This window comes from Falco rusticolus, chromosome 9 (assembly GCF_015220075.1).
Source record: "Falco rusticolus isolate bFalRus1 chromosome 9, bFalRus1.pri, whole genome shotgun sequence".
NCBI classification, from domain to species: Eukaryota; Metazoa; Chordata; class Aves; order Falconiformes; family Falconidae; genus Falco; species Falco rusticolus.
In genome coordinates this window covers 29,802,551-29,817,471 of record NC_051195.1, presented here as the reverse complement: position 1 = coordinate 29,817,471, position 14,921 = coordinate 29,802,551, and the positions used below count along the sequence as shown (strand labels likewise).

Here is a 14,921-nt window from a genome sequence, read left to right as displayed (position 1 = left end):
GCGCCTGTGGGGCAGGTCTGGCTCTCGCATCCTCCGGCTGTACTGACTGGCCACAGCTCGGTGCAGGAATGAGCCGCGTGGGATGGCTCCTCGAAGCAAGGGGGTACAGCATCACTCCTGGGGGGCTCCAGGCACCCGCACCACCAGCTCCATGGGCTCCTTGGCTTTGTTGCGGTAGGCCTGGCGGATGATGTCCACAGCCCGCTGGTGGGTGACGTTCTGCAGGCTCTCACCATCCACTGACACCAGTTCCTGCCCAGCCTGCCCCCCCCCAAGGGAAAGCAGTGGTGTGAAGTGCAGCTCCTTTTGAGGTGCCAGGGGACTGCCAGCACCCAGTGGCACTGTGGGATGGGGGTGTCTGGATGCCTGCTCACTCCCCAGGGTCCCCATACCTTGAGGATGCCACTGAGGAAGGCGGCTCCTCCAGGGAAGATCTTCTCGATCTTCACAACAGGCTGCGCTCTTGACTCGATGCCGCCAGAGATGCTGATCCCTGTGAGGGAGCCATGAGACCCTCAGACCTGCGTAGGCTGAGACCCCCGCACTCGCTCCCAGACACAGCACCCCCTCCCGTGGGCAGCCATGCCTCCATCCTGCCCTGTTTTGGTAGGCCCTACACAGACATGCCAGGCTGGGGCATGGGCAGGGGCAGGTCCTCTTCCCTTCTAGTTCCAGAGGAGCACTTGGGGTTTTGCTCCCTGCCCCTTAAATGGGATGCCCCTTGCCAAGGAGGTGCAACCCATCCCAGTGATGCTGGTGCCAGGAGGAGGGTGCCCACCCCACCTCTGGGGTACCACCCATGTGCTACCCACCCAGTGAGTGCTTCAGCTTGGAGAGGGTGACGGTGAGCAGCCGATACTCCTCCTCCTCTTCTTCCTCCCCGCCAGCATCCCCAGGGCCATTGGTGGCTGCCCCAGCCCCCCTCTCACCCCCTGGCCCCCCAAAGAGAGGTGCGAGGGGGGATCGTGCCCGCCGGGGCCTCCCCAGCACCTCAGCCCCTCTGTCGGGCGCTGTCCTGGGGGGCTCCCTGTGCCAGGTGGGCCGGGGACTGCGCGAATGCCCGTGCCCCTCACCCGGCGGGGGCTCGGCCAGCAGCCAGTTGGGGGGACGGGGGCCAGCGGCAGGTGGGGGGTGGCTGGTGCAGGCGTAGGCATCCACTGGCACGTCGGGGAGTGGGGTGTAGGTGCGGGGGTGAAGCCGGCGGGGGCTGGGGGAGGCCCGCAGCCGGGCTGGGCTTGCCTGCAGCCCCCCAGCTTCCTCCGGCTCTGGGGCCCCCACCGGCTTCAGCAGGAACCCTCCCCGATAGTCTGCAACAAGAGGGGCTCAGGGATCCCCCCCAGAAACCCCCACAACCCCACTCTATGGGACCCCCACCACCCACAGATCCCCCAGGACCCCACAACCCAGCTGTCTGGGACCCCCACTATCTAGAGATTCCCTGGGAACCCCAAAGCCCTGGGACCCCCTTGGTGCTAAAGGCCCCAGATCTTCTTCCTCCAGGGACATTCAGACACCCCAGCCACCCTCCCTCACACCTCTGACACTCAGAGACCCTCAGGCACCCCAGCTCTCACCACAGACTCCCAGTCCTCCTCCCCAAGACACCCCTGGCACCCAGGATCCACAGATCCTGCTACTCCAGGACCTCCCAGCACCCAGGCGCGCCAGGTGCCCTCTCCCCTGGGACACCCTGCACCAAGACATGCCAGCTCCCTTTCTCCTCCCCCAAACTGCCCCCATACCCCCTCCACCCTGTACCCCCACCATGGGGCAGCCCAGTGACCAGGCAGACCCTATAGGGTGGCACTCACCAGGCACTGGTGTGATGAGGTGTCTCTTGGGGGGGACGTCATGGTGGGCTGGGCGGAGGGCAGGTGAGTGCACTGCAGTCAGGGAGAGCCACCAGTTACCCCCTGGGCTGTACCCACCTTGCCCACTACCACCCCCAGCCAAGGTCCCCAGCAGGCCAGGCTCTACCTGAGCGGCTTTTCAGGGCGTCGAAGGCTTCCAGCTCCAGGGGCATCACCATGCTGTCAAAACGGCCCAGGTCTGTGGGGGCCACCACGCTCCTGCCAGGGCAAAGGGAGGGGACAGGTTGTGGCAGCCTCTGGGATGGAGTGTGATCAGGGCTGGAGAGCATGTGTGAAGGTCTGGGTCCGTTCCACCCAGCTGGGCAGTATCGGGATACCCTGGGGTACCCCCAGTACCACCCACCTCACATCTCGCAGCAGCAGGACCTTCTCAGGCCGGTCCAGGATAGCTAGCAGTGGCCGCACCAAATCCTCCACGCTGCCCTCGTGCAGGTACTGCGGGTGCAGGAGGGGTGTCAGTGGATGGGTGCCTCCACGTGCCTCAGTTTAGCTCCCAGAGCTTAATGTGGGCAGGTAGCGCTGACTGCGGTGACCCCCCGGGATGCAGGAGCTGCCCAAGGATGAGCCCGGGGTGCCAGCACTGCTCTGCCTGTGCCCTGCCTGCACTCTGCCTGCAGTGCCATACCCGGGAGCAGTGGCGGAGCACAGCTGTCACCTCGTCGGGGCTGAGGAGGCGTGTGGCGGTGTCCTGGATGTGCGGGAGCCGGGCCTCGGGGTCACTGCCATTGGGCTGCAGGGTGGCAAAGCCCATGGGACCCAGGATGCTGGCACGCCGGCTTTTCTCTGGAGGAGCACAGCAAGAAGGGGTGGCCAGTGGGGCAGGGACTGCCCCAGACACCCCAGAAAGCCCCCCACCCCAACAGATCGCTCCACACCAGAGTCAGGCACATGCAGCATGGAGCCAGGCGCATGCAGAGCCTGCCCCCACCCCCCCACCCGCCGGGCACACAGGCACCCCCGTTACCCCGCTTCAGGCTCCGGATGACAAACTTCTGCACAGCACCTACTGCAAGGGAGATGGAGAGGGGTGAGCGGTGAGTGCCCAAGGAAGCTGGGCCCATCGCTGCCCATTGCCAAAACTGCATGGCTGGGGACCCCCTGCCCCCCATGCACCCCCTCCATGCCAGGACTGCCACAACAGGGCCATGGTGCCCACAGAAGGGGGGGACAAGTCCCAGATTGGGTCCGTCTCCGCCCTGTCCCCCACCAGTACCTCTGTCCCCATCGGGGCGCCCCAGGGACTTGGCGCGTGCCCGGCGGTCGGAGGCGGAGGGCTCCTGGCTGGGGGGGGCCCAGCTGTGGGTGGTGGCACGGCCCCCCTTGAAGAAGAGATTGACAAGGGTCTTGGAGCGGTGCAGCCCCGGGGGGGTTCCCCGTGCCCCCTGTCCCTCTGGCTTCTCCTTCTTCCGCTTCTCCTCTGGGGACAGAGCAGGGGGTTGGAGTGGAAAGGCCAGGGGATACCACCCCAAATCATGTTTGGGGGCAGGGAACTTGGGAGGGGAGGGGCGTTGGAGGGGCTACTGTGGGGCACTGACTGGAAGAGCGTCCTGCTGTGTGGTGTAGGGCTCTCCAGGGATCATGGAGCTGGGCTTTGGAGTGCCCAGAAAGCCCCAAGGACACAGGGCTGGGGCTATGGAGGGCTAGAGGATGCCCAGGGTTGGTGGCCAGGGGTCCATATGGTCTGGGGGCTATAGGGTGCCAAGGTAGGGGCCAGAAACTTGGCTACAGGATGCCCAGGAGCATGTGAGCCAGGTATTTGTGTGGGTATCTGTGGGCTATAGGACGATTGAGCAGGGCACAGGCTCCACATGGGGCAGGGGCTGAGCCATGGGACCCCCAGGGCCGGGAGTGTAGGGTTGGAGAGGGACCCTGGCCAGGAGGAAGTCCCACACGTGGGGCCATGTCCCGGTGCCTACCGGCGACGGTGAGGTCGCTCTGGGAGCGCGTGATGGGCTGCCGGGGCCGGCTCAGTGCCAGCAGCAGCGCTGTCTTGGGCGAGTGGGTGAAGGTCCGGCGTGGGTGGGTGGCAGGGGGCTCGTGGGCGCCCTGGCCCCGGATGGCCGTGTCCCGCAGCAGCTCAGGGGGCCGCACCGTGCGCCGCATCTCTGGCAGCCCCTCGGCAGCCGGTTCAGTCTGCATGGCCCGCTCAGCATGCTCCCGCACCCAGCCCCGCCGTGGCCCGTCCTCTGTGGAGATGGCCACGTCCACGGTGCGGGCAGGGGGCCCCGGGGTGGCCATCCCCAGCCCGTTCACTGCCCCCGGCACTGGCCCCGAAGAGTAGGAGGAGATGGAGGAGCTGGTCTCTGAGGCCTGAGACAGCTGCTGTAACTGCCCGTTGGTCACTGCAAAGGCACAGCAGGGACTTGGGGTGACATACCGTGGGGCCACAGGGAGCTCCACATCACCCCTGAGGACAAGGGACATCAAGGGGACCCACAGAACCACAGGGACTGCAGGCCTGCTGGTGGTCACAGGGGAAGATCTGCATCCCCTACAAGGGACATGTGGGGTCCCACAGGGTCATGGGGACCAGTGGGCTAATGGCCATTGCATAGGGATCTTCATGTCCACTCCCAAGGATGAGGACAGGTAGGACCCTGCAAGATCACAGCACTGCTGGCCATGGCACGGGGCTCTTCATGTCTCCTCCAAGGATGGGGGTCAGGTGAGACCCTGCAAGCCCACGAGGACTGCAGGTGCTAATCATGACACCGGGAGCTTCATGCACCCTCCAAGGCCACGGGACTCCATAGCATGTAGAGCTTCTCCCTCCCCATGGTGACCAGATGCCGCTTGCACGGGGGTCCCAGCCCCCCCACACCCCAGCCGTGTCCCTGCCAGTACCCGCATGGCACTGCCCTTACAGCGACTGAGCCAGCAGTATTCGGCCACCATCTCCTTGTAGGCAGGGAACCGGCCCGTCTCCTAGGCACAGAGGGAGAGGATGAGGGGGTCAGTGCATGGCAGCCGAACCCGATCCGGTGCCAGCCATGAATAATGCATCGCCCCCGCTCGCCACCCGCCTGAAACCCAACCAGCCGGCAGCCACACCAGCCCCACGGGCGCCGGGCTGAGCTGGGGCAGCGCCAGTGTGGGGACACATTGACACCCCTCCTTGCCTGGGAGTCCTGTGGGGCTGGACGCGGGTACCTTAATGGTCAGCATGATGTGGGTCTGTCCCTTGAGCACCTCCACTGCCTTGCTATGGCTTATGTCTTCAAACTTGACTCCGTTGGCTGCAAGGACTTGGTCTCCCACCCGAATGCCGTTCTGCTCTGCCAGGCCCCCGGGGTCCACCCTAGGGCAGCAGAGGGGCAGGATGGGGCCAGACCCTTCCCGAAGCCCTGCTCCTACCCCACACCTCCGCCCAGGCAGCTCCGTGCCCCAGCACCCACAGTGGTGATGCCCACGATGAGGGTGGGAGGCTCAACCAGGGAGGGTTTGCCAAGCCCCAGCACGGGCACCGCAGGGATCGGGGTGCCACGTGCCCCTTGTGCCCCCTGGCGCAGTCGTACTTGGAGACGTAGATGCCGAGGCCGAACTCCCTGCCGCCGCGGATGTTGAAGCCCAGGCAGTAGTCGTCGGAGGTGGTGTAGAGGTGGACGATGCGCCGCAGTCCATCCTCGGAGCCACTCTCTGATGGTGTTGAGCCGCTTTTCTCCACCACCAGGCGCCTGTTCACCACGTCCACCCTGGAGCATGGGCACAGTGCTGGGGGGGGCTCGGGAGTCCGGCTCTCACCCTCCAGCAGGATGAGGCCATTGGTGTCACCCAGTCACCCAGTGGCAGAGAGTGATGGGGATGGGGGGTGTTGAGGACGGGGCTTGCACCCACTCTGCCTGCTCCAGACCTTCCTATCCTACCCTGTGCCCCACTCTGGGCTCTCCCCACCTTTGTCAGAGGCCTCTGATGACCACCACCCTGGGTGTCCCCCAGCTTTGGGATCCTTCCTGTCCCCCAGCATCCCCCACGGAGCCTCCCCACCACGCCCTCCATGGCGTTAGACTTTGGGGTGCAGGCATGGGGTTTGCCCTGCTCACCATGCTGTCTTCTCCTTGGAGAACTTGATGCCTGGCACACGGCCCATCCGCCGGACCACCATGCGGAGGCGGTTGTTGCCAGTGAGGACCTTGACAGCACTGCTCATGGTGATGTTCTCCAGGCTCACACTGTTCACCTCCGTGATCTTGTCACCAACACACAGCCCAGCCTGTTCTGCATGGGACAGATGGCTCAGCTGGGCACCTCACCTGGCATGTCTCCTTGTTTGCCCTTGTTTGACATCCCCTCCCTAATTGTATCCCCAACCTGATCCAAACCCCATGGGAACAGAGTTGAGGATGCCTGGTAATCACACTGAAGCCATGGCAGGTATGGGGAGCTTGTCACCTTGCTGTGGCTTGGGGATGGAGCTCAGATCCATCAACATGGGGCTGCCCACTCCTGTCCCCTGCCCTTCTCTGTGGGAAGCCTGAAAACCCCACACAGCCAGAGGCAGCAGGGAGCGAAGGGTGGCATCATCGCTGCAGCACTGTGTCACTGGGAGCTCCCCAAGAGGGTCTTGCTGGTATCTGCCTGTCCCCACCGGTGTCCCTCACCCTGCCCCCACTTACCAGCAGCGCTGCCCTCCTCCACTTTGCTGACAAAGATGCCCAGCCCATGCTCAGAGCCACCGCGGACACTGAAGCCCAGCTTGCCGTCCATGCTCTTCTCCACTGTGATGGCGTTGATGATGTCGCTCTCATTGCTGCTAGCTGTGGGGATGGGATGCAACATGCAACATGTCACCCAGGCTGGGTGCAAGCAACGGCAGGGAGGGTGTCTCTTGCCGGGGATGTCCCCAGTCCCAGGACAGCTCTCCCTGCCCCCAGACCCAGGGAACCCAGGCATCCAGCCCCCCGGCCACGCGGTGGGCAGAGGGCTGGGACACCCCACTCACCTTCGATGGGAGTGTTGATGAGGATGACGCGGCCCATGGGGGACGGGGCTCGGCTGCCCCGGGCGGCCCCGTTGAGCAGGCGGCTCTGCTTGCTGAGGAGGCAGTGGGGAGCCAGGCTGGCCTCGCTGCTGGAGCTCCGCGACCAGCTGCCTGCCGTCATCCCCGAGTATGCCATGTCCCAGCTCTGGGCCATGGCGGCGCTGGGCACCCCGGCGTCCGGGTGTCCGGCTCGGAGCTGGCTGCGTCCTCACGGGGCCGGGGCTGCCCGCCGGCCAGGAGGGGACATGGCATAGTCCAGCAGCACATGCCCGGGCTCGGGCACTGCTCCCTCTTAGCAGCACGATGCTGGAGCCAGCTGGTGTGGGTGCTTGGTGCTGGCAGGATGGGTCCCGGGCGCAGCGGCAGGGCCTGAGGGGGACAAGGAGCTGCATGACGCCCTCTCCAGCCCTGTACCCTCCTGCCCTATAGCACCCCGGGGGCCAAACTGCTGCAGGACCCCTGGGGACCACCAAGGGGGCCATGGGCACAGCCCGCTCTGCCCTGGGGCAAGGATGCCAGGGTGAAAAGGGGCTTTTCCTGGCAGCGTAAATCCGGAATAGGGGGTGCACAGGGGCTCTGCCTGGCAGCGTAAGTCTGGAAAGGCTCTGGAGAGGGGCTGCGGGGACCTCAGCTTTACACCGGGGAGCAGGATGTGATCCCCCCGGCCCCTCCCTGGGGAGGCTTTGCAGCAGAAGAGGAGGGAGAGCCGCTCCCCATCCCGCCCGGCGCCCCTCCGGATTTACACCGCCGAGAGTTGCCGTGGGGCAAGGGGCGGCCCCGTGGCCCCCCGGGGTAGTTCCCGCGGGGATTTTCCAGGCGTGGGTCAAACGCCACCACGCCCACGCGCACCCCCCCGCCCCCCGCCCCACTTCCTTCCCCGCTCGCCCCAGCCTGACCTCAATAAATAAGTGATGACCCGTGCCAGAGGGACACGTCGGTGTCCCCGACGCCTGGCAGCCCCCCGCGGCGCCCCCCCCCGCTGCCCCCTCAGCACCAGCCAGCGCTGCCCGCTCCCCGAGGGGGCGCCGGGGACCCCCCACTACCGCCGTCTCCCCCCGCCCCCGCCCCGTGCCCTCCTCACCTGTCCCCATGGTGCCACCTGCGAAAGAGACACCTGGCAGCGCGGGGGGGATGGAGAGGCCGGGGGGAGCAGAGCCGCCTCCCGCCCCCCCGCCCGCGGGGATTGGCTGCCCCTGCGGGACCGGCGCGGCCATCGGGCGCGGGAGCTGTCAATCAAGAGCGGCCAGGGCTGGCCCCGCGGCTGGTGGGGGGGAGCCCTGCGTGTGTCTGTCCCCACGGACACGGCGTGGCGGGGCCCGGGGGGGCGCGTCCCCCCGCGGGGCTGCGTGGGGCGAGGGCAGCGGTGCCCCACCGAACCCCTCCCTTCGCGCGCAGCATCCCGGGGGCACACGGGGGAAACTGAGGCACGGCCAAGGGAGGGGGCGTGTCGTGTTCCCCCGCTCACGCCGGTGAGGCGAGCCGGCGTCCCCCCGTGCCCCCCGCCCCGGGGGGCGTCGCTTCCACCCCAGGCTGGCCGTGACCCCCCGGCGGGGCCCGGCGCCGCCACCGCGAACCCGACACCGCGGCGGTTTCAGGTGATGCGCGGCGGCCGGGGGGGCTGCGGGGGGGCTGCCGCCGGGCGGCGGAAGCGCTGACCGGGGTGGGGGGGTCCCCCCACTCCCACGGGGCCAGGGTCCGCGCGACGCCCCGGCGCAGCCCCCGCGGGGAACCGCGACACCGGGTGGGGGGGGAGCGCCTGGGGTAGGGGCGGGGGGGGCCCGACGGGCGTGGGGACACGCACCCACAAGCACATACACCCCATGCACTCGCACCTCCACGGCATGCGTGTCCGTGCCCCTGCGCACGCGCACGCGTGCAAGCCGGGCCGCGCCGCCTGTGCGCACACTCACGCGCAGCCACGGAGCGCCGCTGCGCGCGCACGGGCGCACACGCGTGTACGCCGCCCCGCTCGCGCACCCCCGGGCGGGCGCAGCCGCGCACGAGCAGCCGCCCGCCGCTGCGGAGGAGGCGCTGCCCGGCACGCGCGCGCTCGCCGCTGCCCCGCCACGCGCGGACGCTGACGCGGCACGTGGGGGCGCGACGTTACAAGCGCGCGGCGCCTGGCGCCGGCATCAAAACCCGCGCGAGCCCGCGGATGCACGCGGCGGCGGCGCGGCCGCCCGGGTGGGCCCGGCCGCGCGCCGGAGCCCGCACGTGGACGGCCACGTGAAAACACACGCGGGCACCCGAGTGAGCGGAAGCCGACGTGAGCGCGCGCAAGCGGAGACAGACCCGCACGTGAGCGCGCACGCGCGCACCCACGTGAGCGCACACGGGCACACCCACGTGAGCACGCGCGCCCACGCGCGAGTACTCCCGCGCAGCCACGCGCGCAATCGAGGGGGGAGGGGGGTGGGCGCAGACGCCGCGTGCAGCTCGGCACGTACCGCCCCCCGCCGTCGGCCCGGTCCCGCGTGTCCCCGCCGCCCCCCGCGCGGCGCCGCCCGGTTCCCCCCGCCGCGGGGCCGCCCCCCCGTGACGAGGCCGCACGTCAGCGCGCCGGGCGGCAGCGGGGCGGTGGCGCGGGCGCGGCCCGGGGAGCTGTGAGTGCGGGGGCGCCGGGGGGGGGGGGGGCGCGGGGCGCAGAGCCCCGCTTCGCGCGGAAGGTGGGGCGCGTTCCGGTCCTTGCCGGGAGGGGCATTCCGCCTCCGCTCGCCCTTCCTCGCCCCGCCCGGGGACTGGCAGCAGCCGTACCCCCGAGGTGGCGGTCCCCGCCCCCCCCCTCCCCCCAGTGGCCAGGTGCTGTGCTGGGGTCGGGGTCCGTAACTGTCCCGGTACTGGCGTAAATGGGGTGGGGGGCTCCCCACTGCCTGACTGCAGGGTGAGGAGGGGTGCGGTGGTGGGGTCACCCACCCACCAGCTGCCCCACCTGCTGGGGGGGCTTGGGAGGCCGCACACAGATCCGCTGCAATCGGGCTCCCCGTGTGTCGTCGTTGTCCCCCCCGTGTCCCCCCCCCCTCCGTGTCCCCCCAGGCTGGGGATCAGCAGGGATGGGATGCACACGCGGGCACTGCATCCCGGGCACTGCATCCCACCGCATCCCACGTAGCCACCCCCCCTCCCCAGGAGATGCCGCCCTCCCTGCCGGCTACCATCAACATCCGGGAGCCCCGCTGGGACCAGAGCACTTTCCAGGGCCGGGCCAAGCACTTCTTCATGGTGACCGACCCCCGAAACCTGCTGCTCTCGGGGGCCACGCTGGAGGAGGCCCGCCGGGTGGTGGAGGAGTACAGGTACCCGGGGGGGGGGGGGTTGGGGGGGGGGGGGCATACCCCAGCGCCCATCCCAGGCAGAATACAGCCTCGGAGCCATCCCCATGGGTGGGAGCAGGAGCGGTGCTGGCCCCCCTCGCCAAAGCCAGCCCCCCAGATTGCCTGGCTGGTCCCCACGTAGGTTGGGGGACCAGACAGGACATGGGTGCGGGCAGAGGGTCTCCCAACGGGTGCTACTTTTACCTGCCAGAGCGGGCACGGTACCCCCGGGGCTTACGGAGGACCAGCTGTGGCGGGCGAAGTACATCTACGACTCAGCTTTCCACCCTGACACGGGCGAGAAGATGCTCCTGGTGGGGCGCATGTCTGCCCAGGTCCCCATGAACATGACCATCACCGGTTGCATGTTGACCTTCTACAGGTACCTGTCCCCTTCTCACCCCAGGGCCAGGAGGGTGCCCCAGGGCTGGGGGAACCCCACAGTGCGCTGGTGCTGTAGGAGCACCAGTTGGCATCCCCCAGTCCCACCAGCACCCTCCTTTCTTTGGTAGGACCACGCCGGCCGTGCTGTTCTGGCAATGGGTCAACCAGTCCTTCAATGCCATTGTCAACTACACCAACCGCAGCGGGGATGCACCCATCACTCCTAGGTAAGCACCCCTCTGACCAGGTCCTCGGGGCACCCCAAAATGCTGAGGGGGTGCCTTGAATAGCTTCTTGAATAGTGCGGGGCTGTGAGATGGGATGATGGGGACCTGGTGCTGCCAGAGATGGACAGCAGTGGGGCCGTCAGGGTTGGTGGTAGAGCTGGGAGAGGAACCCAGGTGCCCTGGTGCTATTGGAGGCCATACTGTCCCCTCATGTGGAGGCTGGGGGTGGGATGGGGGATCCTGGCTTATCAGTGTCATCTCCTGCTTTGGCAGCCAGCTGGGGACAGCCTATGTGAGTGCGACCACAGGAGCAGTTGTCACAGCGCTGGGGCTCAAATCTCTTACCAAGGTAAGGTGGCCCTTGGCCATCACTGGCCAGGGCACCTGGACCCTCCCTGGGGGGTCTCCCTGGAGCTCTGAGCTGAGCAGGGGATTCACCCCATCACCTGGGGCAGGGGAGAAAATGGAGGAAAGGGGCTTCCTGGGGACACCCACACAAGGCAGCCCCTCTCCCCCGTGACAGCTCTGGAGGTGACCTGTCCCTCCAGCCCTGCTCCATCCCCTGCTGCATGTCTCCAGGCTTCTTTTACCCATCAGCCTCCCCCCAGGGCTGGAAGGGGATGTGGGACCCCCTGAACCTCCTGGCCTTTCAGCAGCTGGGAGTTGCAGGGGAGGAGGGAATGGTTTCCCCAGTGGGGCTGGGACACCCCGAGGTCTTGCAGGGGGACGGTGGCAGACCCAGGGACAGCCAGCTCTGCCCCCAGACCCTCTGCATGACGTGCTTCCTGCTTGCCCCCCCCCAGCACTTGCCAGCTATCGTTGGCCGGTACGTACCTTTTGCAGCTGTGGCTGCTGCCAACTGCATCAACATCCCGCTGATGAGGCAGAGGTGAGCCCCTGGGCTGGGCTGGGGTGCTGGGGCTCACATCAGGGTTCACCGGGCACTGGTGGGGATGTGGGGAGCAGTGCCCTGGGCTTGCAGGGGACTTCTGCCCTGGCCCTGCTGGCATCCCTTACCCTGGGGGGTTGCTTTGAGGGTACAAGCACCCAGTTGCATCCCAAGGGGTTATCGGTTAAGCTGGCTGTGAATTCCCCATCCCCATCCAGCCCTGTGGAGGACCCCTCAAGTGAGAATGTCGGTCTAGCTGTGACCCCCCCGACTTATTATGCAAGCAGTGGGTGGGGGATACACGAGGATGCCAAGCTCCCTTGGAGCTGTGCCCCTGTGCTGTGTTCCTGCCCTGTCCCTTGATCCCCCCACCCGTATACCCTGAATCCCCCTCACCCCTGCTCTCCCTGCAGAGAGCTCAAGCTGGGGATCCCTGTCACGGATGAAAATGGGAACCGCCTGGGCGAGTCCACGGCTGCAGCCCAGAAGGCCATTTTCCAGGTGGTGGTGTCCCGCATCGGCATGGCAGCCCCAGCCATGGGTGAGTGTCCCCTCTTCCACCTGTGTCTGGGGGCTGCAGCCAGTCCCTGGCAGCATGGGACGGGGTCTCAAGGCTGGCAGGGGGCTGTGAACACTGGGTGCTCATCTCCTTCCCCTCTGCCGCAGCCATCCCCCCGATGATCATGAACATGCTGGAGAAGAGAGCTTTCCTGAAGGTACTGGTGGTCTTGGGACAGGAGGGTGGGCAGGGGTGCATCCCCGTAACTTGTCACAGTTCTGGCACCCCTCGGGGCTGGTACTCCATGAGGGAACAGCCACCTTCGCACCCCGTCTGCCCCACTGACACGCAGCATCTCCCTGTCCCCGGCAGCGGTACCCGTACCTGAATGCTCCCCTGCAGGTTGGCCTGGTGGGACTCTGGTAAGTCACCCTCCACCGGTGGGCATCACCCCAGGAACGGACCGAGCCTGGGAATGGGGGGAAGTGCTACTGGGGGGTCTGCTTGGCAGGGGAGGGAGGTGAGGGCCAGCCCAGAGCTTCTTGAGGGGATGCCAGAGCCTGGCCAGGCTGGTGGCCCCACCACAGGCACCAGGTATGGGATAAGACATCCTGGGACTGGGAGCTATTTTGCTCTATCTTATGTCTCTCAAGCTTGCCATGGGCTCCTGCTCAGCATTGCTGTTCCCCAACACTGATGGGGACAGGCTTTGCCCCACTTCAGGAGCCGGATGTAGGGTCTGCGGAGCTTGGAGAGGGCATTCCTTACCCCTTTCCTGGCTGAGCACCCAGCATAGCTCTGGGCTGTCTCATTGTTGCTTGGGGATCAGGCCACGGGCGGGAGCAGGTGATGGATGCAGCCCTGCTTCTCTCCATGTCTTTCCCTGGCAGTTTGGTGTTTGCGACCCCGCTGTGCTGCGCACTCTTCCCACAGAAAAGGTAAGGACGGGCACCTTGCCTGCATGTGTGGCTCCCATGGGGTAGGGCACGGGGTGCAGGCAGGGGGTCTGTAGGCTCCTTGTGCTCCCTGACTCCCAAGAGATGCTTTCGCTCTTTGAGCAGCTGGAGGCTTGAAGCTCTGTGCACACACATGTCCCCGTGCACGGGCAGTGATGCAGACCCAAAGGTCTGCACTGGGCCATGGGGACAACGTCCCTGTGGGGTGCAGCAGGTGGTTTCCCAGCCTGAGGCCACTGGTGGATATTCCCCCTCCATCCTCTGTATCCATGTCCCCATGGCAGCTCGATGGCCGTGAGCCGCCTGGAGCCTGAAGTCCAAGCTCGGATCCGGGAGAAAGACCCACGGCTGGAGACCGTCTACTTCAACAAAGGGCTCTGAACAGGGGTCCCGGGGTAGCCGAGATGCGTGCTGCAGAGCCAACACATTGCTGAGCTTCACCCCTCGAATCCCTTCAGGGCTGCCACCTCTTTCCCTTGGCCATCTCTTGTCCGTAGGTCCCAGGTGCTCTGTGCTGCTTCCCGGGATGCCTGCAGCCACGCAGCACCACGCTGCGCTGAACCCCATCCCCACACCTGGGCTCAGCCCGGCTCTGGGGACCTGCTTGGCTGGCTCACCCTGTGTGTGCCCATAGCTGTGTGCAGTGCACAGGGAAGCACTAGCAGCAGCACCAGGGACCCTGCGAGCGGAGGTGTGGGGTGGAGAAGGAAATGGTGCTCCCCAGCTTTAGGAGGCAGCAGGCAATCATGGCGACTGAGAGTTGAACCCTCTGCAGGCACCCTGTGTTCCCCAGCGGTTCAGCAGCTGGTGCCTGGGGATGGCAGAGCAGCTCTCAGAGAGAGCTCCCCATACCCAAAATAGCTGTCTGTGTGTGAGTGATTTCAAGTGCACATGGTGGCTCAAAACCAAGGGGGCCCTCCCAGCCCAGGCTTGTGCTCTCAGCTCACCCTCTGCTCTCCTCTGGGCTGCTCTGGGGATTTAATCTGGCTTTCTGCTTCTTCCATCCCCAAAGCAAATGGCACATTTTAATCCCAGTAGAGAGTGCCCCTTTTTCTTCTCATGTTAACGCCATCTCTGTGCAGGCTGGGCTCCCCCTGAGGGGTCACTACCCCTTCCTGGAGTTCTTGCTTTCAGGTGGACCTTCTCAAATAGCTTTAAGTGCACTGTGGTTTCCTCTAGTTATTTTTTATATACATATAATGTACCTATATATACCAAATAATAAAGGCAGATTGTTTATAGAAAACAAAAAGCAAAGAGAAGCGTGTTGCTTGCTAATTGGTATACGGTGGAAAGGGACTGCCGTTGGGGTGAGGATGGGAGTGGGAGGGAGGGGCAGATCAGCTGCCAGGGTGCCCCTGTGCCCCCCAGAGCTGGCCTCTGCTCCCCGTTTTCCAGCCTGCTCCCTTTGCAGCAGCTCCTGCTGGCTTGGCGTGCGGTTAAGCTCATCCAGCTGTCAGGAGGGCTTTTTTTAGCACAGTCAGCTTTGCACCTCGCTGCTGTGCAGAGGGGCTCTGCTAAGCTGCTGCCCTGGATACTGGTGGTTTGGAGAGGCCAGAGTGTCCCCCTGGCTCTGCCCACGCTCCCACCCCCTCTTGCAGCCCGTTCACAGGATGCTCTGCTTCAATCCCAGCCCCGAGCCTGCGCCTGCCTCTCCAGTGAAGCTATTTTTATCCCGCTTTCTATACATGGGATCTATCACAACATCTCTGCTGTTGGGGACCCTGGCAAACCTGCGGGCAGCAGCTGCCTCCCCCTCAGCTTTCTGTCTGGCCAGAGCAGTCAGGAGCAGCAATCAACGTCCAT

General features: G+C 66.0%; 2 protein-coding genes across 8 annotated transcripts; one reads left to right on the top strand and one right to left on the bottom strand.

The window, feature by feature from the left end:
- Positions 1-58: 58 nt before the first annotated feature.
- On the bottom strand, positions 59-9,342 carry PDZD7 (PDZ domain containing 7). Of its 3 annotated transcripts, none has more exons than XM_037400500.1 (17): positions 9,297-9,342; positions 6,811-7,218; positions 6,485-6,625; positions 5,912-6,086; positions 5,387-5,563; positions 5,022-5,169; positions 4,736-4,796; positions 3,788-4,213; positions 3,085-3,288; positions 2,836-2,877; positions 2,497-2,654; positions 2,215-2,306; positions 1,978-2,069; positions 1,812-1,883; positions 813-1,307; positions 393-493; positions 59-261 (listed from the first exon to the last, which is right to left on the bottom strand). In XM_037400500.1, the coding sequence occupies exons 2-17, from the start codon at positions 7,001-7,003 to the stop codon at positions 112-114; spliced, it is 2,727 nt and encodes a 908-aa protein (XP_037256397.1). In that variant the 5' UTR covers positions 7,004-7,218; positions 9,297-9,342; the 3' UTR covers positions 59-111. The 3 variants fall into 3 exon arrangements, with proteins under 3 accessions (XP_037256397.1, XP_037256396.1, XP_037256398.1); XM_037400499.1 differs by lacking the exon at positions 9,297-9,342 and adding an exon at positions 7,931-8,057; XM_037400501.1 differs by lacking the exons at positions 2,836-2,877; positions 9,297-9,342 and adding an exon at positions 7,931-8,056.
- SFXN3 (sideroflexin 3) lies at positions 8,235-14,367 on the top strand. 5 transcript variants are annotated; one of them, XM_037400505.1, is made up of 11 exons: positions 8,235-8,444; positions 9,976-10,142; positions 10,372-10,542; positions 10,673-10,771; positions 11,045-11,120; positions 11,575-11,660; positions 12,074-12,201; positions 12,327-12,376; positions 12,532-12,581; positions 13,050-13,097; positions 13,400-14,367. In XM_037400505.1, exons 2-11 carry the CDS (start codon positions 9,979-9,981, stop codon positions 13,494-13,496), a joined length of 969 nt encoding a protein of 322 aa, XP_037256402.1. In that variant the 5' UTR covers positions 8,235-8,444; positions 9,976-9,978; the 3' UTR covers positions 13,497-14,367. The 5 variants fall into 5 exon arrangements, with proteins under 5 accessions (XP_037256402.1, XP_037256400.1, XP_037256399.1 ...); XM_037400503.1 differs by lacking the exon at positions 8,235-8,444 and adding an exon at positions 8,451-9,171; XM_037400502.1 differs by lacking the exon at positions 8,235-8,444 and adding an exon at positions 8,451-9,195.
- The last annotated feature ends 554 nt before the right edge of the window (positions 14,368-14,921 follow it).